Source organism: Hypanus sabinus, chromosome 1, assembly GCF_030144855.1.
Source record: "Hypanus sabinus isolate sHypSab1 chromosome 1, sHypSab1.hap1, whole genome shotgun sequence".
Taxonomy (NCBI): Eukaryota; Metazoa; Chordata; class Chondrichthyes; order Myliobatiformes; family Dasyatidae; genus Hypanus; species Hypanus sabinus.
In genome coordinates, this window is record NC_082706.1 from 164,870,580 (window position 1) to 164,896,238 (window position 25,659).

At 40.1% G+C, this 25,659-nt stretch overlaps 1 protein-coding gene across 3 annotated transcripts in view; it reads left to right on the forward strand.

Annotated features, from left to right (window-relative positions):
* The window catches only part of LOC132399851 (chloride channel protein B-like), a 105,911-nt gene that overhangs the window by 2,309 nt on the left and 77,943 nt on the right, over positions 1-25,659 (forward strand). For 2 of the 3 annotated variants that reach the window (XM_059980685.1, XM_059980695.1), the window contains exons 2-10: positions 4,528-4,657; positions 5,307-5,387; positions 12,321-12,496; positions 13,992-14,084; positions 14,658-14,901; positions 16,608-16,802; positions 18,018-18,106; positions 19,264-19,403; positions 24,666-24,837. In XM_059980685.1, the coding sequence (XP_059836668.1) occupies positions 4,528-4,657; positions 5,307-5,387; positions 12,321-12,496; positions 13,992-14,084; positions 14,658-14,901; positions 16,608-16,802; positions 18,018-18,106; positions 19,264-19,403; positions 24,666-24,837 (1,320 nt within the window). Of the gene's footprint in view, positions 1-1,015; positions 1,149-4,527; positions 4,658-5,306; positions 5,388-12,320; positions 12,497-13,991; positions 14,085-14,657; positions 14,902-16,607; positions 16,803-18,017; positions 18,107-19,263; positions 19,404-24,665; positions 24,838-25,659 lie in introns of all 3 variants that reach the window. The other variant, XM_059980703.1, reaches the window with a different exon arrangement.

Here is a 25,659-nt window from a genome sequence, read left to right on the forward strand (position 1 = left end):
AAAGTATAGCCACTGATCTGCCTTCTGATGTAGTCCACAATTAACCTGCAAGGTATGATTAAAAAAGAATTCTTGTTAACATGAAGACTTGTAGTCTCATTCAAGAATTTCAGATGCCCAACAGCCTCTAGTGAGCAGATCACTCCTTTGGCCTTCTGACTGGTTAGCATGCAGTTCCAGATTATTTTTGATTTTCAACCTCTGATCCAGCCCTTGGCCAACTGTTTGGAGAAGTTAAAATTCAGCCCCTGCTGTCTGTGAGATCTGAAGGATAACCCTCCAGATCTGCTCTCTGATTGTAACTTCCAAATCAGTATTTCAATATACTATTGCCTTGTAACTGTTAGACAGATTTCCCACCATACTGGAGGCACGCTGTGCTTTAAAAAAAACACTAAACATACCTTATGCTGAGCTAGAAATAGTCTGTAAGTTGCAAATCGTTATTAATGTCATGCGATGTTCTGTGTCACCGTTAGTCTCATATGTGTTGACCAGTTGTGAGATTTGTGCAGTAAGCACAAACTAAATAGTGCAAGAAGATAGGGCTGCTAATTCACAATGGAAATAGCCTGATAAGGAAATAAATTAAAATCATGAAATGCCAGTTAACTTGGGAGGCCCTTAAAAGTAATAATTGAAGTTGTGAACTCTTGTATTTCAGATAGTGGATTGATGTTAGGGTTTGTTAAATTTTAAATCTTAACCTCCTTTATTTCCCCACCCATTGATTTATTTTCAATTTTATTCCAATCTTATTTCTCTTCCCGATACCTGCTTCCCTATCTAATTTGAGACTTACATTATTTTCTTTTCCAACATCTTCCTGTTATTTTGTGTACCCTTAAAATATTATTGGTTGTGATAGACTTCAAAATAATATTTTAATTTTGCAGAAAGTAAATGACAAATGATTCAGAAGAAAATGAGGCAAGAAAATTTCAAATTAAGTATAGAAATCAAACACTAGGGTCAATAATTCTCCATTGTCCACATTAATGGTTTGCATTTTTAGATATCCAAAGATGAATATAATTGGAACTGAAGGAAAGGGAGACAGTCCCATTCAGGGGATAGGGAGTCAAAGAGAAAGGAAGAAAGGTAAACTAAAGGTAAACCACACGACGAGCATTTGTTCTCCAACACTGGTAAGCAGAACTCTTAGATTTAATGGGTTGGAACATCTACCGTGTTTCCCAGTGTGTTAAAAGTTTAACAAGCTTAGCTAAGTTTAGGCAAGTTTAGGTTTCTGTGTGTATGTAGATATACTGAACCTGTTGAGCATGTTTCAGCTGTGATTCCCTGAACATGTTGCAATTTCCCAGAAATGTTGCAATGGATTCTGCCTTCTAACTCTGCAGTGTGTTAGATTTGAATTAGAAACATCAATTAGTGTCATTGGAATAGAGAACTACTGCAAGAGGCAAAGGCGACATGCATTGTTTTAATCAATGGAGTTTGTTTTTAAATTCTTAATGGTCTTTTTAAAGTGATTTTGAATATATATATATATGCAATTTAATTTTTAAGTTGTTTGCTTCAGTTTTAAAATTCTTCTAATTGTCAAGGAGATTTTAACTCTTATCTCTGGATAGTCCTATTGACGTGCCTTAGCTGGCTGTCTAAAATTTTTAGGGTGTTTCATGTGTGGGGTTTACACTACCCCATCTATATGGAAAGTTATGCTGTGTAATAACTTACCAGCACTGGATCTTAGCATTTTGGATTAAGGTGGCTTTGGGATGCAAGTGAGCATAGTGATATCCAGACAAAGGAGGTCTATATTTGTAAGCATATGGGCAGGGAGGGCATGTGGTTGTCTCTGGCAGCATTTATGGCCATAGTATTTTCCATTCTTACATTATTGATATATTATTCTGGATGGTCCAAGAATTAGCAGAAGAGGAGGAGCAATAACTGCGTCAATCTTTACCGAAAACATCTCTATCTTTCTAAGGACAGGAAACAGAAGCTATAAGACCTATGTAATTGAGGAGCAGTACATGAGACCTAGCAGCTCAAAACAGGCACCCACGAGCAGTCTGTAAATTTTCAATCCAACACAACCTGTAACCTTGAAAGCTGGCATACCATTCACTCTACTAATACCATCAATGTTTAGGGATTTGAAAGTGTTCAATAAAGAGTGTGGAACAGAATGCCAGGAACAGCAACATCCATCCTACAGATGAACTGTAGAAAGTATCTTAACCAGGTGCATTATGGCCTGATACATCAATTCCAACACACAGGAACACAAGAGCCTGCAAAGAGAGGTGGTTGCAGCCCAGTCCATTGTGTGCACAACCTGTCCCACGAACGACAGCATCTACAGGAGGTCCAGCCTCAGAACGGCAGTATCTATCGTCAAGGATCTCCACCACCCAGGTCATGCCATCTTCTCACTACTACCCTCAAGCAGGAGGTACAGAAGCCTTGAGTCCCACACCACTGGGTTCAGGAACAGTCATGTTCCTACAACCATCAGATTCTTGAGCTGATCTGCATGACCCTAACCCTGGGTCAGCAATGGGACACCAAATATCACCTTTTGCACTATCATTGACTGTGTCTGATTCATTCATTCATTCTTTCTTTCTTTCTTTCTTTCTTTCTTTCTTTCTTTCTTTCTTTCTTTCTTTCTTTCTTTCTTTCTTTCTTTCTTTCTTTCTTTCTTTCTTTCTTTCTTTCTTTCTTTCTTTCTTTCTTTCTTTCTTTCTTTTCTTTCTTTCTTTCTTTCTTTTCTTTCTTTCTTTCTTTCTTTCTTTCTTTCTTTCTTTCTTTCTTTCTTTCTTTCTTTCTTTCTTTCTTTCTTTCTCTTTCTTTCTTTCTTTCTTTCTTTCTTTCTTTCTTTCTTTCTTTCTTTCTTTCTTTCTTTCTTTCTTTCTTTCTTTCTTTCTTTCTTTCTTTCTTTCTTTCTTTCTTTCTTTCTTTCTTTCTTTCTTTCTTTCTTTCTTTCTTTCTTTCTTTCTTTCTTTCTTTCTTTCTTTCTTTCTTTCTTTCTTTCTTTCTTTCTTTCCTGTTTTGCATTATTTGTATTTTGTGTTGGCTGTACCCATATTTCTATGATGCTGCTTCAAGCAAGATTTTTATTGTACCTGCACCTCAGTGATCTTAAGCACATGCCAATAAACTCAGCAGAAAGTTGCATTCTAAGTAGCAGCAAACTGTGAGAGGATTAAGTGATCAAAGCTCTGCAGACCTGCCACATCCATGTGTGTGGTAATGTACAATGAATGAGGGGAAGCCTCCATGAAATTCACCCTCCTCAATGATGAGTACAAAAAACAAGGTCGAAGCATTTGTGATGTTCTTCTGCCAGAAGGGCAGAGTCTTTGGTCACTCCCCGATGTTATCTCCCTCACAGAGGCTAATCTTCATCAAATTTTATTCTATTCACATGACATCAAGAGTGGCTTAGAACAGTGGTCACATTAGAGGCTATGTGCCCCAAAAACATCCTTGACTTGTGACTCTGACACTAGTTGTGCCTCTCACCAAGCCTGTCCAGTGTATCAACTCAACAATATGGAACAATGCCTGGTTAATTAATACTCAGAACACAGATGGCAAATCTGTATGCTGGTTTGTTCTCAATTCTGATGGTGCAAGTTCACATTTAACAACGACCAAAACAATGAAAGGTAATGTCCACTAACAAATCAGACATAATGTGACTCCAGTAGAAAGCACTCTAATGACTTGAAATAACCCCAGCCCCAGGAAAATCCCCAAATGTTGTTTTAACTGTTTTATTAACTACCTTCTTTCTCTCCATTAAAATATCTTAACTGGTGTTGTTCATTAATGACTTCACAATAATAAAATTATGAAGACCAGTTGTGTAAAATTAGCATGTGCTTCCTCAAGTTTAGAAGAAGAAGTGGCATGTTAAGGCTATTATTTCCTCTCATAGAAATATCCAGAATGAGGAACTCTTCAATGAATTTCATCAATTTGTGAGTAAAATTACTGGGTGCTTCTTAGAACATAGAGCAGTACAGCACAGGAAAAGGCCCTTTGGCCAACAGTATCTGTACCAAACATGAGCCGAATTAAGTTAAATCTCTTCTGCCTGCACATGATCTATATTCCTCTATTCCCTACATTTTCACATGCCTATTTAAAAGCCTTATAAATGCCACAATTGAATGCTTCCACTTGTACCCATGGAGCTGGTTCCAGGCACCTACCACACTGTAAAAACAGACATCTTGCCCTCACATCTCTTTTAAGCTTTCCTGCCTCTCACCTTAAATGCATGTCCTCTAGTATCTGATGTTTCCATTCTTTGCCAGAAAGGTTAGATGTAATTTGGAAATTGCTCACCCAAGAGGCTCTGGGCACTGGATCAATCGAATCTTCAAGTCGACAGTTGTCTAACAACAGGGGTTGTTTGATATGGACAGAAAACAAGTAAATGGAATTGTCAGTAAAGATTTGATGTTAAACCAGCATGGTGGAGCAGAATAGTTGAACTTTTCATGTGCCTGTTTGAGTACACTCATATTTTCCCTTCTCTTCTAGGTCAGACTGGGACCACTGGTTTATGATGGGATTGATTGGAACAGCAGTTGGAATCCTGGGTTTTTTTGTATACCAGGCCATTGACACAATTAATACATTGAAATGGAAGTTGGTTCTGCATTGTATCCAGGTAAAGAACAATTACAAAAGACTGTGTGAATTAATACTAAATTTTCTTTTCAATTTTTGAATTGTAATTTGTTTTGTTTGTACTTAAATTATGCAACTGTGAAAGCAGAAGTAACACAGTTCCACTAGTTTCTAATTTTCTTGTTAAGTTAACTCATTTCTTTATAATAACTTTATTTCTGGCACAGCAGGCCGGATGAAGAGTCTTGACCTAAAACGCTGACTGTCCATTTTCCTCCTCAGATGCTGCCTGACCCATTGATTTCCTCTGGCATGTTTGTTGCTCTGTTGTCTCTTGTGTCTCTAACGCATTCCTCTACTTTTATATATAAAAGTTGAGCAGTCATTTTCCTCTTTAGCTCTTATGTCATGCATTATTTCTGGCTGAGGGCTGAGAGATAGGCTGTGATCAGTTAAGAGAGTGTTGAGAGGGAGGAGTGGGTGTGTTGGGCAGTCCGGATGGGTGGGTTGGTAGCGCCTCTCTTGAAATACACTGATCAGCCCCATGGTAAGCCACAGTTCAAGGACTGTATATACTTAATGTTTCAGTGACCAAATGTACCTGGCCTTTCCTTAGGAATAATTTACATGAGAAATCGACATATTCGGTTTCAAAACTAACCAAACTTACTTTTAAAAATTATTTATAGAACAATCAATTTTTCCTCACTTGGATCTATGTCGTTGGAATTGGAGCAGTAATGGTCACACTGTCATCTGGAGTGGTGCTGGTAAGCTCCTCTCTTATGTAAACTTTTCACGAGCTGGTTTCTAACAAGTTAATTATGAAACACTGTAGATCAAATGGTTCATATTTAATGAGATGGATAATGAAGTGGGATTAGAGAATCAGAATCAAGTTCAATATTACAGGCATATATGATGAAATTTGTAACTTTGCAATGGCAGTACAATGCAATACATGGTAAATATAGGAATAAAATTGAATTGCAGGAAGTATATATGTACAATATATTAAATGGTTAAATTAAAACGAGTAGTACGAAAACAGAAATTAAGGAAAATAGTGAGGTAGTGTTCATGGGTTCAATGCCCATTTAGAAATCAGATGGCAGAGGGGAAGAAGCTGAGTGTGTGCCTTCAGGCTTCTGTACCTCCTACTTGATGGTAACGGTGAGAAAAGGGTATTCCCTATGTGCTGGAGGTCCTTAATATTGGATCCTACCTTTCTGAGGCATCGCTACCTGAAGATATCTTGGATACTGTGGAGGCTAGTACCCATGATGGAGCTGACTAATTTTACCACTTACTGCAGCTTACTTCAATCCTGTGCAGTAGGCCCTTCATACCAGACAGTGATACACCCTGTTGGAATGCTCTCCATGGTACATCTGTAGAAGTTTTTGAGTGTTTTATGTGACAAACCAAATCTCCTCAAACTCCTAATAAATTATAGCCACTGCCTTGCCTTCGTTGTAACTGCATCAATATGTTGGGACTTGGTTAGTTCCTCAGAGATATATAGACATCCAGGAACCCGAAATTAGTCATTCTCTCCATTTCTGATCCCTCTATGAGGATTGGTTTGTGTTCCCTCATCTTACCTTTCCTGAAGTCCACAATCAGCCCTTTGGTCTCACTAATGTTGAGTTCAAGCTCACCACTCAACTAGCTCGTATATCTCACTGGTAGTCCTCTCATTGCCATCTCTGATTCTGCCAACAATGGTTGTTTATAGATGGCATTTAAGCCATGCCGAACCACACACTCATGTGTGTAGAGAGAGTAGAGCAGAGGGCTAAGCACACACACCTGAGGTGTGCCAATCCGCACAGATTGAAGTCTTTCCGCTTAGTGAACTGAAGATTCAGTTGCAGAGGGAGTTACAAAGGCCCAGATTCTACAGATATTTAAATCATACAAGTGAAGAGAAGGACAGCTGGGAATGGATTATCCATTGAAAAAAGCACTCAAATAAATACTTAAGTGTTTTAATTGTCCCTTGGGCTTTCATCTGTCAAATTACTTTGACTTTATTAAGCTGTTTAGATGAGTTGAAATGTTAATTCTGATTACAGTGCCTCTCTACAGATGTTGCCTGAACTATTCAATAGACAATAGACAATAGGTGCAGAAGTAGACCATTCGGCCCCTCGAGTCTGCACCGCCATACTGAGATCATGGCTGATCATTCACTATCAATACTCAGTCCCTGCCTTGTCCCCATATCCCTTGATTCCCCTATCCATCAGATATCTATCCAGCTCCTTCTTGAAAGCATCCAGAGAATTGGCCTCCACCGTCTTCCGAAGCAGTGCATTCCACACCTCCACAACTCTCTGGGAGAAGAAGCTCTTCCTCAACTCTGTTTTAAATAACTGACCTCTTATTCTCAATCCATGCCCTCTGGTACTGGACTCTCCCAACATCTGGAACATATTTCCTGCCTCAATCCTATCAAATCCTTTAATTATCTTAAACGTTTCAATCAGATCCCCTCTCAATCTCCTCAATTCCAGCGTGTACAAGCCCAATCTCTCCAATCTCTCTGCGTAAGACAGCCCTGCCATCCCAGGAATCAACCTAGTGAATCTACGCTGCACTTCTTCAATTGCCAGAATGTCCTTCCTTAAACCTGGAGACCAAAACTGTACACAATATTCCAGGTGTGGTCTCACCAGGGCCCTGTACAAATGCAAAAGGACATCCTTGCTCTTGTACTCAATTCCCCTTGTAACAAAGGCCAACATTCCATTTGCCCTCTTCACTGCCTGTTGCACTTGCTCATTCACCTTCATTGACTGGTGAACTAGGACTCCTAGGTCTCTTTGCATTTCTCCCTTACCTAACCCTACACCGTTCAGACAATACTCTGCCCTCTTGTTCCTGCTTCCAAAGTGGATAACTTCACATTTATTCACATTGAATGACATCTGCCAAGTATCTGCCCACTCACCCAGCCTATCCAAGTCTCCCTGTATTCTCCTAATGTCCTCTTCGCATGTCACACTGCCACCCAGTTTAGTATCGTCAGCAAACTTGCTGATATAGTTTTCAATGCCCTCATCTAAATCGTTGACATAAATCGTAAAGAGCTGTGGTCCCAATACAGAGCCCTGTGGTACCCCACTAGTCACCTCCAGCCAGTCCGAGAAACACCCATTCACTGCTACCCTTTGCTTTCTATCTGCCAACCAGTTTTCTATCCATGTTGAAACCCTGCCCCCAATGCCATGAACTCTGATTTTACTCACCAATCTCCTATGTGGCACCTTATCGAATGCCTTCTGAAAATCTAGGTACACTACATCCACTGGCTTACCCTCGTCTAACATCCTTGTTACACCCTCAAAAACTCCAACAGATTAGTCAAGCATGATTTGCCCTTGGTAAATCCATGCTGGCTCGGCCTAATCCTATTTCTGCCATCAAGATGTGCCACTATTTTGCCCTTAATAATGGACTCAAGCATCTTCCCCACGACTGACGTTAGGCTAACAGGGCAATAGTTCTCCGTTTTCTCCTTCCCTCCCTTCTTGAAAAGTGGGATAACATTAGCCACTCTCCAATCTTCAGGAACTGATCCTGAATATAAGGAACATTGGAAAGTGATTACCAATGCATCCGCAATTTCCTGAGCCACCTCTTTTAGAACCCTCGGATGCAGACCATCTGGACCCGGGGATTTATTAGCCTTCAGTCCTACCAGTCTACTCATCACAGTTTCTTTCCTAATGTCAATCTGTCTCAATTCCTCTGATATCTTATGACCCTGGCCCATCCATACATCTGGGAGATTGCTTGTGTCCTACCTGGTGAAGACAGATCTAAAGTACGCATTAAATTCTGTTGCCATTTCCCTGTTTCCCATAACAATTTCTCCCAATTCATTCTTCAAGGGGCCAACATTGTTCTTAACTATCTTCTTTCTCTTCACATAGCTAAAAAAGCTTTTGCTATCCCCTTTTATATTCCTGGCTAGACTGAGCTCATACCTGATTTTTTTTCTCCGTATTGCTTTTTTAGTTAAGATCTGCTGTTCCTTAAAACTTTCCCAATCATCTGTATTCCCACTCATCTTAGCCCTGTCATACTTCTTTTTCTTTAATGCTATACAATCTCTGACTTCCTTTGTCAACCACTGTGGCCCCTTCCCCCTCTTTGAATCCTTTCTTCTCATTGGAATGAATTGCTTTTGCACCTTTTGTATTATGCCCGAGAATATCTGCCACTGCTGATCCACTGTCTTTCCTGCCAGGGCATCCGCCCATTTAACTTTGGCCAGCTCTTCCCTCATGGCTCCGTAGTCTCCTTTATTTAATTGCAACACTGACACCTCTGATCTGCCTTTATCCCTCTCAAATTGTAGATAAAAACTTATCATGTTATGATCACTATTTCCTAATGGCTCCTTTACTTCAAGATCACTTATCAATTCCTGTTCATTACACATCACCAAGTCCAAAATAGCCTCGTTCCTAGTTGGCTCAAGCACAAGCTTTTCCAAAAATACATCCCTTAGACACTCCACAAACTCCCTATCCTGGGGTCCAGCACCTACCTGATTCTCCCAGTTCACCTGCATGTTGAAATCTCCCATAACGACTGCATTACCTTTAGCACATGCCAATGTTAACTCCCTAATCAACTTGTACCCAATATCCACGCTACTGTTTGGGGGCCTGTACACAACACCCATTAGGGTCTTTTTACCCTTACTGTTCCTCAGCTCAATCCACACAGACTCTACTTCCCCTGTTCCCAAGTCACCTCTTGCTAAGGACTGAATCTCATTCCTCACCAACAGGGCCACCCCACCCCCTCTTCCCATATTTCTGTCTCTACGATAGCACGTATACCCTGGTACACTCAATTCCCAGGCCTGATCCCCTTGCAGCCATGTCTCCGTTATCCCAACAATATCGTAGTTCCCCATTTTCATCTGAGCTTCAAGCTCATCTGTCTTATTTCTGACACTACGCGCATTCAAGTATAGAATTCTTAGCCCATTCCTCCTCTCTTTGCTTAAAACACTGTCTACTGTACCTAACCCAGCTCCTTGAACTTCCATCGGGCTAATTGCACCCTGAATTTTGATGACCTTCTCAAGATCACCCAAACCTTCTACACATTTAACCCCATGCTCCTTCTGACCAACCCTCTGGATCTGGATCCCTGCCCCCCTGCACATCTAGTTTAAACCCCCCCCCCCCCCCAGCAGCAAACACTCCTGCAAGAATGTTAGTACCCCTCCGGTTCAGGTGTAGACCGTCCTTTTGAAACAGATTACAATGTCCCTGGAACAAAGACCAATTATCCAAAAACCTGAACCCTTCCTTCCTGCACCATGCTCTCAGCCTCGTATTAATGTGCATAATCATTCTATTCTTCGCCTCACTCGCACGTGGCACAGGTAGCAATCCCGAGATTGTCACCCTGGAGGTCTTGCCTTTCAGCTTCACTCCTAACTCCCTGAACTCTCTAAGCAGGACCCCCTCACTCATCTTACCTACATCGTTGGTCCCTACATGGACCACTACATCTGGGTTCATGCCCTCGTTCTCAAGAACCCGATCTGCACCCGATCTGAGATGTCCCGGACCCTGGCACCAGGGAGGCAATATACCATCCGAGACTCCCGATCTGCCCCACAATATCTCCTATCTGCCCCCCTAACTATAGAATCCCCTAAAACTATCGCTCTCTTCTCTTCCCTCCTCCCCCTTCTAGTTGAGGGTTCAACCTCTGTGTCAGAGGCAGGACCACTACAACTCATTCCTGGTAGGTCATCCCCATCAACAGTATCCAGTACGGTATACTTATTGTTAATGGGAATGGCCGCAGGGGTGCTCTGCTCTCTCTGCCTGCTCCCCCTGCCTCTCTGGACCGTCACCCATCTGTCTACTTCTTGGTTTTTTGGTGTGACTACCTCCTGATAACTCCTATCTATCTCTGCCTCTGCCTCCCGAATGATCCGTAGTTCATCCAGCTCCAGCTCTAACTCCCTAACTCGGGCTGATAGGAGCTGCAGCTGGACGCACCTCTTGCAGGTGTGGTCATCAGGGTCAACTGTGTTGACCCTGACTTCCCACATACTGCATACGGAGCACCCCACTGCTCTGACTGTCTCCCCCATACCTGAACTGAATTAATAGAATAAGTCTAAAAAGCACCTAGCAACCTTACCTTCTTCCCCTCAGCGAGCAATCACACAGGCTTACCGAAGTCCCCTTACGCCGAAGCCCACTTAGCCAAAGCCCAGGACTCCGCTTCCATGGACTCCGCTGCCCGCTCTGAAAAGAAGTCCTGCCTTTTAAAGTGCGCGCTCGACGCTGACGTCACTCGCGCCTGTGCAGTTCCCCCTCCTCCACAGGTATTGACCAGGTAGGTTTAGATCCTACCTACACGGTCGAATTCTCTGAGCTCCCAGCTGAATCACAAGCTGTAACTTGCTCCCGATTCAAAAAAAAAGTAAAAGTCAAAGTAAAATTTATTATCAGAGTATATACATGTCACCACATACAACCCTGAGTTTCTTTTTCTGCAGGCATTCTTGGCAAATCTATAGAACAGTAACTGTAAACTTAAACATCAGGAATTGTAAACTGTAAACAGACTGTACAGATGCAGATATAAATATACTGCAGGAGTGATATCTGGTAATTCACCAGCCAGTCGGTTGGCACGTCTTCTCACTCCTTCAGGAGACCGCAGCATCAGCCTCCATTTGGTCTGTTTGGAGCACAGAACCTCCCACTCTGCATCTGCACTGTCTTTTCAGTGAAAGTGGGAGCTGTCTCCTCACCCTTGCAGCCTCTGTTTCCTTCAAAGTTGCTGCTGTGATGCTACCATGAGAAATGAAGCTCCATGAGCTGATAACCTTCCCTGAAGGCCAAGCAAAATTGGGTGAGGTCCTGTCAAGATTTGCACTAGTCTAGTACTGGTAATTATTTATGGGTGTAAACCATGCAACAGTGTTTCATACTGTTGACTGTGTCCGTTTTGCAGTTTATTCATAGAATGGCAGAGTCGTGCAATGCAGAAACAGGCTCTTCAGTCCACACTGTCCATGCTGCCCATAGTACCCATCTACTCTATCCCATCTATCTACATTACGTCCATAATCTTCCATGCCATGACAGTTCAAGTACTTGCCTTGATATTTCTTAACCATTTCTTAAAGCAACCAGTGCAGATTCCAGTCACCCTCTGTGGAGAAAAATATTCCCTTCAGATCCCCTCTAAAGCTTCTACTTCTCACTTTAACTTATTGCTTCTTGTCTTTTGCACCTTCATCACAGGAAACAGATTTACTTTCTACATGTATGTGCCTCATAATTTTATACACCTTTCTCAAGTCACCTCTTAGCTTTCTCTGCTCTAGGGAAAGCAAACCCAGCCTATCCAGTCTCTCCTGATACCTGAAATGTTCCAATCCAGGCAACATTCTGATGAATCTCCTCTGCACTCTCACCAACACAATCAAATCTTAAGAGTAGCTGTACCTTGCAGAACCAAAATTAAATGCATTCCATTTACAAGACATATTAAATGAATCAACATTACATTTTTCTGACATCATTCCTATGCCCCAAAATATTTAATAATCAGAAAGAAGAACTTGTTTAAATTCACTTTTGTAAAAACTTGAAGGATTCACTATAACTATCTCTGATTAACATTATTTGGTTTGGTATTTCCAGTTTCTCTGTCCATTAGGAATGCCAAGCGGCTTGCCTGAAGTGATTGGATTTCTAAATGGTGCCTCAGTTCAGTACATCTTTAACATTAGAACATTGATTGGGACCATGGTGTCTTGTGTGTTAGCTGTAGCCTCTGGGCTTTTCTGTGGGCCAGAAGGACCAATGATTCATCTGGGGTAAGAAGATTACCACTGTGATTCAAGTACAATGCTAATTAGTCAAAAAAAGAAAAAAAAAGTGAAATTGTACTAAATTCAATGCCCTATTGAATCAAGATAAATAATGATTGCCAATATCACTTTCCAAAGTCCACAAGTGCCTCCTCTTTCAGATTGTACAAAGGAGGTCTGATACCAATTGCAATTTGATTTTCTGAATCAACAGTAAAACTTGACAGAGATTGAAGCAGTGTTTTTGTTGTGTGATATTGGCATCAAAGTATTGTCCTGGTAGGAAAAAGTTCTATGTCTGCTACATTTGGACACTAATAACAAGATCTTCCTGTACAAAGTTCCAAGTGAAGAAATCATTAAAAGTCATTATAATCTGTCCTAAGTCACTATATCTTCAATGGCTATCTGTCTTCTGCCGTGAATTAAGGAAGCTGTGAGTCAGATAGTCCAGTTTTTTATGAAACTTGTAATGTTAAATTTGAAGGTCAGTATATGATCTAACAAGTCCAGGAAGAAATAATAATAATCACAATTATTTAGAATTGAGTAAAACCAGAATTTGCAAAGGACAATATTATTTAACGTGTTTCACTCAATTCGGTAGATGTGGGATCGGACAAAGAGAAGGTCAATATAAAAAAACTAAAAATCACCTTCAAAGTTGCTGCTGTGATGCTACCATGAGAAATGAAGCTCCATGAGCTGATAACCTTCCCTGAAGGCCAAGCAAAATTGGGTGAGGTCCTGTCAAGATTTGCAAAATTACCTTCACAATGAACCAAAAGTATCTTTTGATTCATTGTGAAGGTAATTTAACACCTGTATACTAAATTGGTAGGTTTAATGTTCTGCTGGATACAAAAAAAAGGCAAAACATGTGTTTCCCATAACTGACGTTCCACCGTGTATTCAAAACAAATAATCTGAATCACTGAAAAATGAGAACTGCCAGCTGGGATATTTCCATGTCATGTGTTTTGATCATCAACATTAAAAGACATGTATGCTTTTTCACTGTTTGTTGATTCAGGCTATTCTCCTCTGTACCTGTATAAGCAAGTATGTCAAAGTTTTAGATGACATGCCAAATTAACACAAACTTCTAAGAAAGCAGAAGTGCTGCTGTTCCTTTGAAATTCACTTGAGTGCTGGTCTTAGGACAGCACAAGTCATCAAACTAAATCTGGGGTTCTGGAGCTGTGAGACTGTTCCATTACCTGCAGTCTTTATCTGTGCAAATTTCATTGAATCTAATTTATGTGATAAAACTAGATTAAATCATGGAACTGACTGTACTGATTCGAACTCGTGCAGGGTTAATGTTACCAATAGGTATTATGGAGTAATAATAGGAACATTTTGAGTAGTAAGCCTACTTATAGGATTGCTGAATACAAAGGAATGTTTATCACAAAGCACTAAAATTGCGGCAATACTTAAATTCAAAGGAAATGCTAAAATGTGAAAAAATGCACTTGTAGTAACTGTTGCTTTGCAGTTCAATTTTAGGAAGTGGCCTGAGTCAGTTTAAATCTGACACACTTGGAGTACAATTTCCTTTCTTCACAAGGTTTCGGAACTGTGCTAACAGGTAACTGATCAGCTTTGAGTTAATAATTATTTATAAATAAATAGATACTTTTTATCTATTTATTGATTGATTGAGATGCAGCATGGAACTTGAGCCACACTGCCCCGCAATCCCACGATTTAACCCTAGCCTATTCACGAGATAATTTACAATGACCAACTAACCTATCGACTGGTATGTCTTTGGACTGTGGGAGGAAACCGGAGCACCCAGAGGAAGCCCAGGTGGTCAGGCAGAGAATGTACTTACATGCAGCAGCGAGAATTGAACTCAATCACCTGTACTGTAAAGCATTTTGCTAACCACTAGGCTACTGAATCTGAAGGTAAATTTTAACAGTAGTGGGAAAGGTTGATTTTATTTGTGCATTGCATTTGTAGATTAGGATCATGGATTGCTTGGTGTAATTAATGAGTCTGACACAAATTATTTTTCCTGTTGTTTGAACCATGAGTATAGCATGAATTAAAATATAAAATTGTACTTTAATTGTTGGCGAAGGTACAGCATTTATCATAAAATTCCTGTTTAGAAGTGGTTAAAAATTATGCTCAGTTTGTCAATCTGTTTCAGGAGAAACTTCATTACTGCAGGGGCAGGAGCAGGGATAGCCTCTGTGTTCCGAGCCCCTGTGGGTGGGCTGCTCTTCACTTTTGAAGAGGTGGCTTCTTTCTGGGATATCAAACTGGCCTGGCAGACCTTCTTCTGTTGTCTGATGGCTGCATTCACCACAGATCTCCTCTCATCCTCTTTTCATGGATTCACTTATCAGGGCCATTTTGGATTCTTCAAGGCTGAAGAAAGTATTTTATTTGGGGTACGTTTTGTGAAAAGTCGAGGAGCAGAGCTGCATTAAGTTAATATGCTGATTACTGAAGAATATTCTAAATGCTCTAATATGTAAATAATTGTAAATCAAAACATCAAGTAACATTTAAAAAACAATAATAATGCCTTGGAGAAGGACAAACTCTCATCTGGTTTTCATGATTTGAAATATTGCAAAAACAAGTTTTATTCTCTTCATAATAAATCAATGAGGATGACTTTACAAGTTAATGCAGAATTTTATTAGGGGAACTCACCATCAAAAAATTTCCAGTTCTAGGTAACCTCCCATTCAGATGAAAAACTCTTTATTCCATTCATACCACCAGAGGGCTTCCCAGTTTTACATCATTGCCTTCTCAATCAGCAGGCAATACACTTGTTAAAGTGGAATAAGTTAATTTAATAAATATATATAAGATAATATAATAATAATAATAATAATAATAATAATAATAATAATTTAGATAATTGGTCTGTTCTTTGGAAAACACTGTTGTACCAGGAAGCATGCTCCCTACTTGCAGCAGGTTATATTTCTCACCTTAGCATCTTCTTGTAAAATGCAATTGAGGTAAGAAACTTAGTAACACCAATGAGAAATTAGTCATCTCAATGATACCACTCGCTATAATGTAATCATAACATAACTTAGGTAGTTTCTTCCTTTCTCACCTTTTCAAAGAAAATCGTCTTAAACTGTTTAGAGTTTGAAATATACATAAAATAGAAGCCAGAAATCTATTTCCCTAAAGTTAACAGATTTCCTCATTACAACAGCAACCATACTTCAGAAGTACTTACTTGTCTGTAAAAGTACTTTGATACATCTTGAAAGAATTGTGAAACGTGCTGTTTACATGCAAGAATACACAAAGAACCTGTTTTGTTCCTTCAAAGCTGCCTGGAGGGGTGGTTTGAAACATGTTTTATACATTGGGCCCCTATAGAATGAGGCAGAGAGTGTTTTATGCAATAGACCAGTCTGTGTAAATGTGCTCAAAGGCCTTTCCTACATATTTATTGATGTAAAAGACAAACTTAATGTTATAAACTGTGCCAAGTTGAAAAGGAGATGGGGGTAGCCCCAGAGTGGGATTAATAGGATATTAGGGATAAGTTCAGGGCATCAGGAGTGATGAGAAAAGAGGTACAAAGGTGGTCATGACTTCCAGGGGCATGATTTGTCAGTGGCATGTAATTGGTTCAGCTGTATGAATTAGGTATCAGGAAAGCATTTGGGCCAGAACCTAGCACAGGTAGCCAGGAAGGCTTTTGGGTGGGTGATTATGGGAGGAGGTGTTAGTAATTAGAAACTTGAGTAGCAAATAAAAGATAAATCCTGTTGAAAATCAGATACTGTGACATGGTGGCCACTTTAAACAGTGTTGAAGCAATTCCTGGTGGCTTTTGAAGAACAGATTTTCTGTGGTGTGGATCACCAATGTAATCTTCTGCAAACTCTTGACTCAGCATTGACTAGGGTTTTAGTAAAATTCCTTTTCTGCATTGTTAAAATGTAGATTTCCTTTGCCAACATTTGTTTGAAATCTTGTTGAAATTTTTGTTGAAGCATTTGTTGAAATCGGTTTTGGTACTGAAAATCACAACTCATTCTTTAAGGAGATAAAGCTTCTTAAATTAAATTAGTATTGGTATTTACCAGCTATTCTCTTTCATGACGCCTACATCTAGGTGAAATATCTGCTGGACATGAACATTTTGATCTTCATTCCAACCATTATCCTGGGAATCATAGGTGGTCTGCTGGGAGCATTGTTTATCTCAATGAACATCAGAGTCAACCAATTTCGGAAAAAATTCTTTAACTTAATTAAGCATCCATTAATAAGAAAGATAAGCAAGCTCTTGGAGGCAATCCTGATTTTGGTAAGTTTTTATTGTATTGTACAGTTGAATTTAGGTAATTTTTTTATTGTTTTCTCTCTAATCTGTTTACTTATGCCTTTCAATTGGATTTCACGCAGTTTCTGTCTGATCAGTTATATTTCATTAAAACGGGATGATAACTTCCATAATTACCTTTGTATTACTGTATTGGACTGTTCATTCACGTAATTTGCTATGAGAAAATGCTATACCCTGTCCAAGGGCACTGGAAGAGAATAGTTGCTTGTGTATGTTTTCAAAGCTTTAAAAACGTGAAAGATAGATTGATGGAATTATACGTGGAATATTTTGAAATGAACTTATAACCTGCCATGCACCCCGCGGCTCCCTGGCCTGTGGCAATATTGCTTAACGCAGAAAATCCCAGAATATCTCTCTCTGTGATGAAATCTACAGAAAGAAAATGTAGTCTGTTCATTTTTATTTAATTGGGTGTGCTTGCTTACTCACTATTTTCCAATACCTTAGAAAGTTTTACTGAAACAATGCTCCTATTAAATTATTGACATTTACCACCGCCCCATGACACTATTAATACCGGCCAGTGCGTTTGAAAAAAAAACAGGGAATTTGCTTTGAAGTCTGGGTGCCGCTTTCCCGAAGCAAAATTACTGAAAGTACAAATTCTGTACTGTTGACATTAATTAGCATTATAGAGGTATAATTGTGATTTTTCCCAAGTTGGTCTCGTGGTTTTTTTTTGTATGTTTTTGTCAGTTAAAAATAACCAAACCTTATTACAGTTTTTTTACTGATTGTATAATGTTTTATACGCCTTCAATAGCTCATTGTACCCCATCATAAGACAAAGTTTTAACACACGGTGTCCATCCTATCTTTACTGGCTGAATTGGGTCTGTAACACAGAGTAACATTAACAGCTCCGTTAATCGCAGCAATTCTTCTTTCACGTTTGCTTGAGACCTGGAATAATCAAGAAAAGCCTGTGGTCTTAAAACTGTAATCAGGTTTGACAGATTCATAAAAGATCGGAAGTGACTTGTTTTATGTAACTCTTGCTATAGTTGGAGGAGTTTTATTGGGGAACAGATCGGCTGGAATTTTAACTTTACTTAAAAACAAAATTCGCTAAAATATTTAAATTTCTCAACTAAATGTCCATTATTTATATACATGTTTTACTTTAAATCTCGAATAGTGAGATGAGTTAAAGATTGATGTTTTTGTGAACAGGTAGTCACAATTACAGCCACAGTCTACGTGCCTTCCTTCTTCCCGTGTACTCCGTTCTCCCCCCATTGGCACGACGCACCGGAAAACGGGTGAGGCATACTTCTTTCCTTTCCGATATCCTACCCTCCCTTCCTCCATTCTTGAGGTTTTCTATTGGGCAATGCATTGCAATTTCACGAGATTCAAGTTTCTCCTTGTTCACGTGTGCGATTTGACAACGAATACTCACAGACCTGCCTGTACGAGTCATCACAATTGAGCTTGATCTTGTTTAGAGCAGAATCAGAAACAGGTTTATTGTCGTTGGCATAAGTCGTGATTTTTTTTTTGGTTTAGCGCAGCAGTGCAGTGCCGGCAATTGTTCACACACATCGTTAGGCTCTTTGTATAAAGTTGGCCTATCGGTACGGACTGGTAAACAAATTAAATTCAGCCTTTAACTAAAGATAAAAGCCAAACAACGTGGTGGGGAATAAAACACAGCGGGTCATGCAGCGTCATTGTGGAGAGAAATAGAATAATCCTTCGTCAGAACTTAATTACCTGGAATTCCAGTAATCAGGTTATTGGGGATTCAGCTTTAAATGCTGTACAATTCTATACTATTTCCTCAAAGGTCTAAATAATTACATTTTCTTGCTGATCAGGAATGATATTGATAGACACTCTGCCTTTCCTGTTCTAGCTTGTTGCAAGCAATTTTGGTGTTTGGATAGTTAACTCAGTGTCCACTAGGAATTTAAAGCCATGGCCTGATCTCTCTGGTTAGCAAATTATTCTCTGATCCAACTGTGTACCCCCTGATAAGGACATTTTTTAATCTACAGTGTCTTTTTTTTAGTTTCCATGGGGAAAAAAAACTGGAACCATGTTCATTGGAAAGCCTGAAAGATCAACTGTTTATTCTCCTCTGTGGATACTACCTGACTTGTTCCTCCAGCATTTTGTCTCTTGCTGTGCCGCAATATCTTAACCCAGGTCCCTCCTGCCCTAGTTGCTTCCTCGGGAGCAACTTAGAGACACACTGTTTGATTCTTAACTGAATATTGATTCATGTTAATATACACTGACGACAGGACAAACAGATAATTTCTTTCTAAATGATGATAAGAAATGTGGACAAGCAGATTTAATAATCTAAGATAGACATCACTAGAGGTACAGGGGGCTGTAATTTCCTGATTACTTCTACACCTTGTTAGTGAGAGACAAAGTTGATTTTTTTTTCTCTTTCACAATTTACCAGGTCGCTTTACCACAACAGCTCAACAAAAGTCACTCACCTCCTGAGTAAGACAAAGCCTTTCTACCTCTATAACTGTCCCGAAGGAACTGCATGGATTGGACCTGATGGCATTCAACATTCAAATTTTAGTTACAACCAAGGTAAACCTAGATTAAACCCTCCCAGAATATTGCAGGATTTTGAAGTTCATTTTAGTGGCAGGAGCAGTGTTGCTTTAAGTGGTGAATAATGCATTCCCCTTCTGTCAAGACATGTAAAATGCAAAGAGCTGTTTGATGGGAGAGGTGTGGTCAGGAGTTGAGATTCTGATTGTAGCATGCCTTGTTACAGGCTCTTATCCAATAAATTCAGATTCAGTTTATTGTCATTTAGAAACCACAAATGCAATGCAATTAAAAATGAGACAACATTCCCCCAGAATGACATCACAAAAGCGTATGACAAAACAGACTACACCAGAAAATCCACATAACGTTTGGCAATCCCCAATCCAGAGTCTGGAGAGGCTGCTGCGTATTAATATCGCGCTACCGTCTAGCGCGTTCCCCGGAAAGGAGCTCCAAATCCACCAGACAAAAACAAGACCAAAAACTAATGCTACAAGACCTGCACAAAACCACATAGTTACAACAGTGCAAACAATAGCATAATTGATTAAACAAAAGATCATGGGCACAGTGAAAATAGTCCAAGATGTTAAAAGACTATAAATTCGAAAGAAACCACCACACAGTTTCCACAAGTCCTCAGGGTCCCGATAGACTTGTCACCCCACACAGGCAGTAGAAAGAAATACCCCCGCTATGGACTTCCATGGCGCCGCTCAACTCGACTCAGCCTCGCAGACGCAGCAACAATGAAAGCTCCGTCGCACCCAGCTTGGTGAAGCAACTTGACTGCAGCAGACTCCGAGTCCATTGAACCTCCAAGCCGACGACCATCCCCTCCAGCACAGCTTCTCCAAGCACCATCCTCTGCCGAGCGTATTAAGACGGCCCCACCAATGGCCATCTGCAATGCAACCCCGAGGACTGGGGGCCTGTTCTTCCCAGCAGAGACCCGGACCTCACAGCAGCAGCAGCAACGAAGAAGGTCTTCCTGGAATTTCCCAATGTTTCTCCGTGCTTCCATATCCATTTTCAATCAATTATGATTGCGCGTGGCACCCCACTTCACAAATAACAGATAATCAGTTCCAGAGTGGCTGCTGCAAGCTGTGTTGCACCGCCATCTTGGATCATAAATGTTTTTGATATTGTTATTTAAGTTCTGTACCATGTCTTGGTGTTGGGTGAACTTGATTATAGAGTTGTTGATAAAGATATTGTCGTGGTCCAGTCCATGAATCTGCATTCTGGTTCATGGTCCAGTCCATGCTCCTTATTCCGGGTTTCCCCAATTTCTGTTGAGGCAGCTGACTCTTGTTTGGGCTGGCCTCATAAATAGTTTCAGGATTCAGCCTCTGGCTGCTGGATTGTTCCTGCCCAAACACCCTGTTTGTATCCCTTCACCTCCCTCCTGGAGCCTTGCCCTGTTTGGAACTGTCTGTGTCCATGCCTTTGCTAGGTAGGTCTGGCCATTTTGCTGCTACCTCGCATTGGGAACTGTCTTGTCATGTTCTGTGTTATGAGTCCTAGCCCTACATCCTGTACCCAAGGAGGGGTCCTGGCTCTGTGTTTTTGTCTTGTCCATGTGCCTCAACCAGCACAGGAGTACCTTACCTTGCCCAGCCCAGTGCTGGGGTTCCCTTGTCCTGTCCAGGCAGTTCATGTCCTTGTCTTGTCTATACCACAGCTTTGTGTTCTTGTCTTGTCATGTGCCTCGCCCAGCCTGGTGCTGGGGTTCCCTCATCCTGTCCATGAGTCTCAAGTCCAGCCTCTCCTTGTCCTGCAGGCATGTCATGTCCTCGCCGGGTTCTGGAGTCCGAGCCCGAGTCAAGACCCTGGTTCTGGGTCCTTGTCCAGTCTCTGGCTTGAGTCCAAGCCCAGGCTTCTACTTCCCAGTTCCATGTCCTGGTTCCGCTATCCTTGTCAAGTCCTAGCCCAGGCCCAGAGATGTCTCATCCGGGGCCTGTGTCATGTCCAGTGTTGTTTCTTCCCAACTTTCCTTGCTTCCTTCTCACGCCTAATCCTGTTCCTGGTAGTCAGTGTCTGTGTCTTGCATTTGGGTCCACTCCCAATGCCCACCTTATGACAGATATTAGCCTTTAGATATTTGGCTTTTCAGTTCAGAAGCTACTTAATGTTACAATGGATGGATGTATAACAATCTACAGGTCATGAGCTGGGAATGGATGTTCTTGAATCTATAATACTGCCATTTCCTTCTTTAAAATCATCTTAGCTACATTTTAAATTTTATACTTGGTGCTGGAATTATAAAAAGACAACAATTTAAAAAAATATATATAGCCACAAAAGCAAATTGTGTATGCATTACTTATGAAACAATCTACATTTTTGTTCTCTTCATTGTTTTACACTTGTTGTCATTTCCTGTTCAATATCTTTATTTCTTTTCAGTTGTTTTAGATAGTTTTAGGTGCTTCTGGTTGACCTTTTTTTGTTCTCCCCACAGTTTCTAATGTTGTAAAATTCAGACTGCCACTACAGTGCTGTAATTACGGAGCTCTGTCCATTCTGAGGAGCAATAGGCAGGATTGGATTTGATCACCTCCTCTTGGACCTCTTGCTAATCCAGTAGCCAAAACTAACTGAACCATTCTGGAGGCATGCACACCCTGTAAGGAGGCAGAATGACTGCAAGTGGTGATGAGACCTCAAATAGTGGGTCCCTGAGTGCTCTGATCCCAGCACTACACTGATTTAGTTTTAACTATCCTCCACTGTCACAGGCTTTATTCCATTTTCTAAATGTCTCAGATTGTTCTGACATTTAAAAACCGTTGAAATAATAAAAACATTGGAAAAAATTAGAGCAAAATGCATTACATTTCTGTTCATTTGAAACATTTATGAAATATAGAAGAAATAAACAAATTAACTTGTACGAATCTCTCATTTTCCTGAAGCTTGTTGACCCTTTACAAATAATGTGTTTGCTGCACATGCAAGTCAATGCTAACGGGCTAGGTTCAGAATGAATCTGGCTTTTCTGGAGACACCCAGGACACCAGCAGCAGAAGGAAAAGAGCCATGTGCTGGCATCTAACCTCTGGCATGTCACTTGTTTTCACAATGCAATGTGCAAAAGAAAATGTCAAAGATAATTCAAACAGTAGAGGATAGAAGAGTGGCCCCTCCCTTCAGAACTGCTGCTCATAACAAGGCACAAGTCTGCTCTTAAACTAATACTAGCTCTTTCACAGGAATACAGTATTATCAAAAAAAAGAAAAAATTCTTGTAATGTCTTGATTTATATCACAAATAAATAATTCAAATCACTTACCTCTGTGCTGTTTGTAAATTGTTACGTAGACATTGACTAGTATTTCCCTGCATCACATCCATGACTCATGTAGAGGCCAATTCTAACTGCCAACTGCAGGCAACCCCCATGGATTGTTATCTTTGTGTGACGTGCCCTCCAATCATTCCAAAAGTTGAAGAACTGTATTTGATCCTTTGTTAACAACAAGCTGAACATACAATCTTGAAGTGATGAAACTGAAGTGTAGTTAAGTGGATCTAAAGGGGTCAACAGAAGATATGACATCTGTTGGTTCACAGCTCCAAACTGCTCAGAACATGGCACAAATATGTATCTTATTCCCTTTGCTTTTACCATGACCCCACTTACATGACTAGTTAAAATAATACACATAATAAATGTACAATATAGAATACAATGCAGATAGAAAACAGATGTGTGGCTCCTCTTTTCTGGCCCCCTAATTATTGAACTATAATAATTACAACCACATACTACCAAAACACAGGAGACATGAAATCTTAACATTCACACAAATGTCCTCTTTCTGGTAAATGGTCTATCCTTCTCTGTGATCTTCTCTTGACAAAAACCAAGTTGCTCATTCAAACTACATTCAGGGAAATTTGCCCTGAATTGCAGCTGCCAAAGCTCATCCAAGTTCAAAACTGAAATCCTATTACCTGTCAGCTCAGGCTGAGCACAGTCTCTCCCACCACCACAGTCTCCTTTCAGTGGTCCATTAACAGTCCAGTCCAACATTGTTCTAATTGCATCATTAACACTGTGAATCACCTGCAATGGTTCCAGTGCTTTAGGCACATTCACTCTATCAGCAACTCAATATCTGAATCAATTTCCAGCAAGTGAATAGGTTTCAGGTGAGACCATTTCTGTTGATCTCTCTGATGATGAATTTTCCCTTTGTGAACAAACATATGTTCCTCTGTATAGATATTAGGCAGTTCATAGTAGTTTTCAATATCCAAGCCAGCCATTTCCAATCCTGAATCGACATAACTACTCTCAACCCTCTCTTGATCTGTGGTGCGTAAGAGGATGTGTGTTCCTTTTCTTGCCAGGTTGAGCTTGTTCATGAGGCACTCTGTGCAGAACACTGCTGTATTTTCCTTGATCTTGGAAAGCATAAGTAACCAGTCTTGTTATTCTTCTTAGACTTCACTTGAACTGGAATTATGGGAAGCTTACAATCATGATCACCAGCTCCCATAAGGCCATTAGATACCAGGGTATTACTCACTACTGCGTTTGATCCCTTCACAGCTTGCTTCGAATCTGCACCCTTTTCATCTGCTCCAGGTTCAGTTTTAGCTTCACTTTTCACAGTAGTTTCAGTAGTGACAAAGGTGCTTCCTATAGCTTTAGAACAGATTTGTGACTTAGTTGTGTTTTCTTCTGTGATAAAGCATCCTGTATATTCTCAAATACTGGGTGTGTAGTGATCCTTACTTGCCTTTCAGTAAAATCAACAATGTCAGTGACAGTAATCTCATGGTTGTGATTATCTAGTTGCTCACAGACAAAACATCTCCATTTATCCTTAAGCATATAAGGCAACTTCTTTACAACAATCAGTGTATTAATAGACCTTTCCAGATATTGCATATATTGAAAATCTCCCATTGCATTACATCAGATTATAAGAAAAAGACTGTAATCTTGAAGAGCATTTATGTCTGCTAATTTTCTTTTACCACATCCCCATTCACATGACTAGTTACCATAAAACCATAATAAATACACAACACAGAATACAATGCAGATAGGAACAGATGCATGGCTCCTACAACTCAATTTAAATCAAGTACTCAAACATAGGTTATAAATCACATTAGATGAAAGATCATCAACCTGAAACACTAACTCTTCTTCATTTCATAGGTGTCATTTAACATGCTGAATATTTTCAGCAGTTTGTGCCTTTATTTCAGATATTCGGCATCTGTCGTATTTTATTTTTGGCTTCCTAAACTGTTGTATTTATCTTCAGCTGCTGTACTTTTGGTTGAAAATGGAAAGAATGGGATTGTTTATCTCTTCAGAAGAGGAACACACGAAGAATTTGGATTTGCTGCCCTCTTCACAGCCCTCGTTATTTACTACTTGTTTTCTTGTTGGACAGCTGGTACTGCTATGGCATGTGGACTTGTCATACCAATGCTGTAAGATAACATTTTATGTCTGTAAGTCTTTTAAAGAATCTGACAAACCAGTCTGATGCTGTCTTTATGCAGGTGGTCTCCAAGCTGCAAATCCTTTTGTCTCTTATCTTCAGCTCTCTGTCAACTTCAGTTGATCCCTGTATCCTAGTTACTGTCCTTTTCAATGTTCATTGTTGCAGTGTCTGGATAAGAAACTCTTGATTTTAAATCTTGATGCTCCTTGTTTTAAATCCCTTTATGGCTTTCCCCTTCTCTATTTTTGTACCTTTTCCAGCTTTGCTCATACATTCCTCACTTTTTGCACATCTCTGATTTTAATAACCTCATTAGTGCCTGCAGGTGCAAAGAGAGACTCTGAAATTGTTCCTAAATCATCCTCTTTAATTCCTTAAACCTTGCAACTCTGAACACAAACCTGCTCTACTAATACATAATCGAATCCTGTTTGGTATCATTCCTATGAAGTAGTTGAGATGTTACATAAATCCGTTTCTTATTGATACAGTTGATGTTAAAATAATGTTGATTATGCAATCTGATTCATCCCACTTTTGCATGCAAGATATCTTTCTCTATGTGATAGAATCTGGAAGGAAATATTTGAGCTTCTTATCGCATTTCTCCTTTGGCTTGATTTAACCTGTAAAAGGCCTTCACCAATAGTGGTTGATACCAGGAGTGGAAAACTAAAGTCAACCCTGCTTCCATGGAATAGGTCTTCAATATGACCGCAGGGGAATAGAAGAGCATGCATATTCTCAAACTCTGCCAAAGTGACTTATGAACAGTCAATTTTGGTTTCTTTCCTTCGGAGAAATTTGT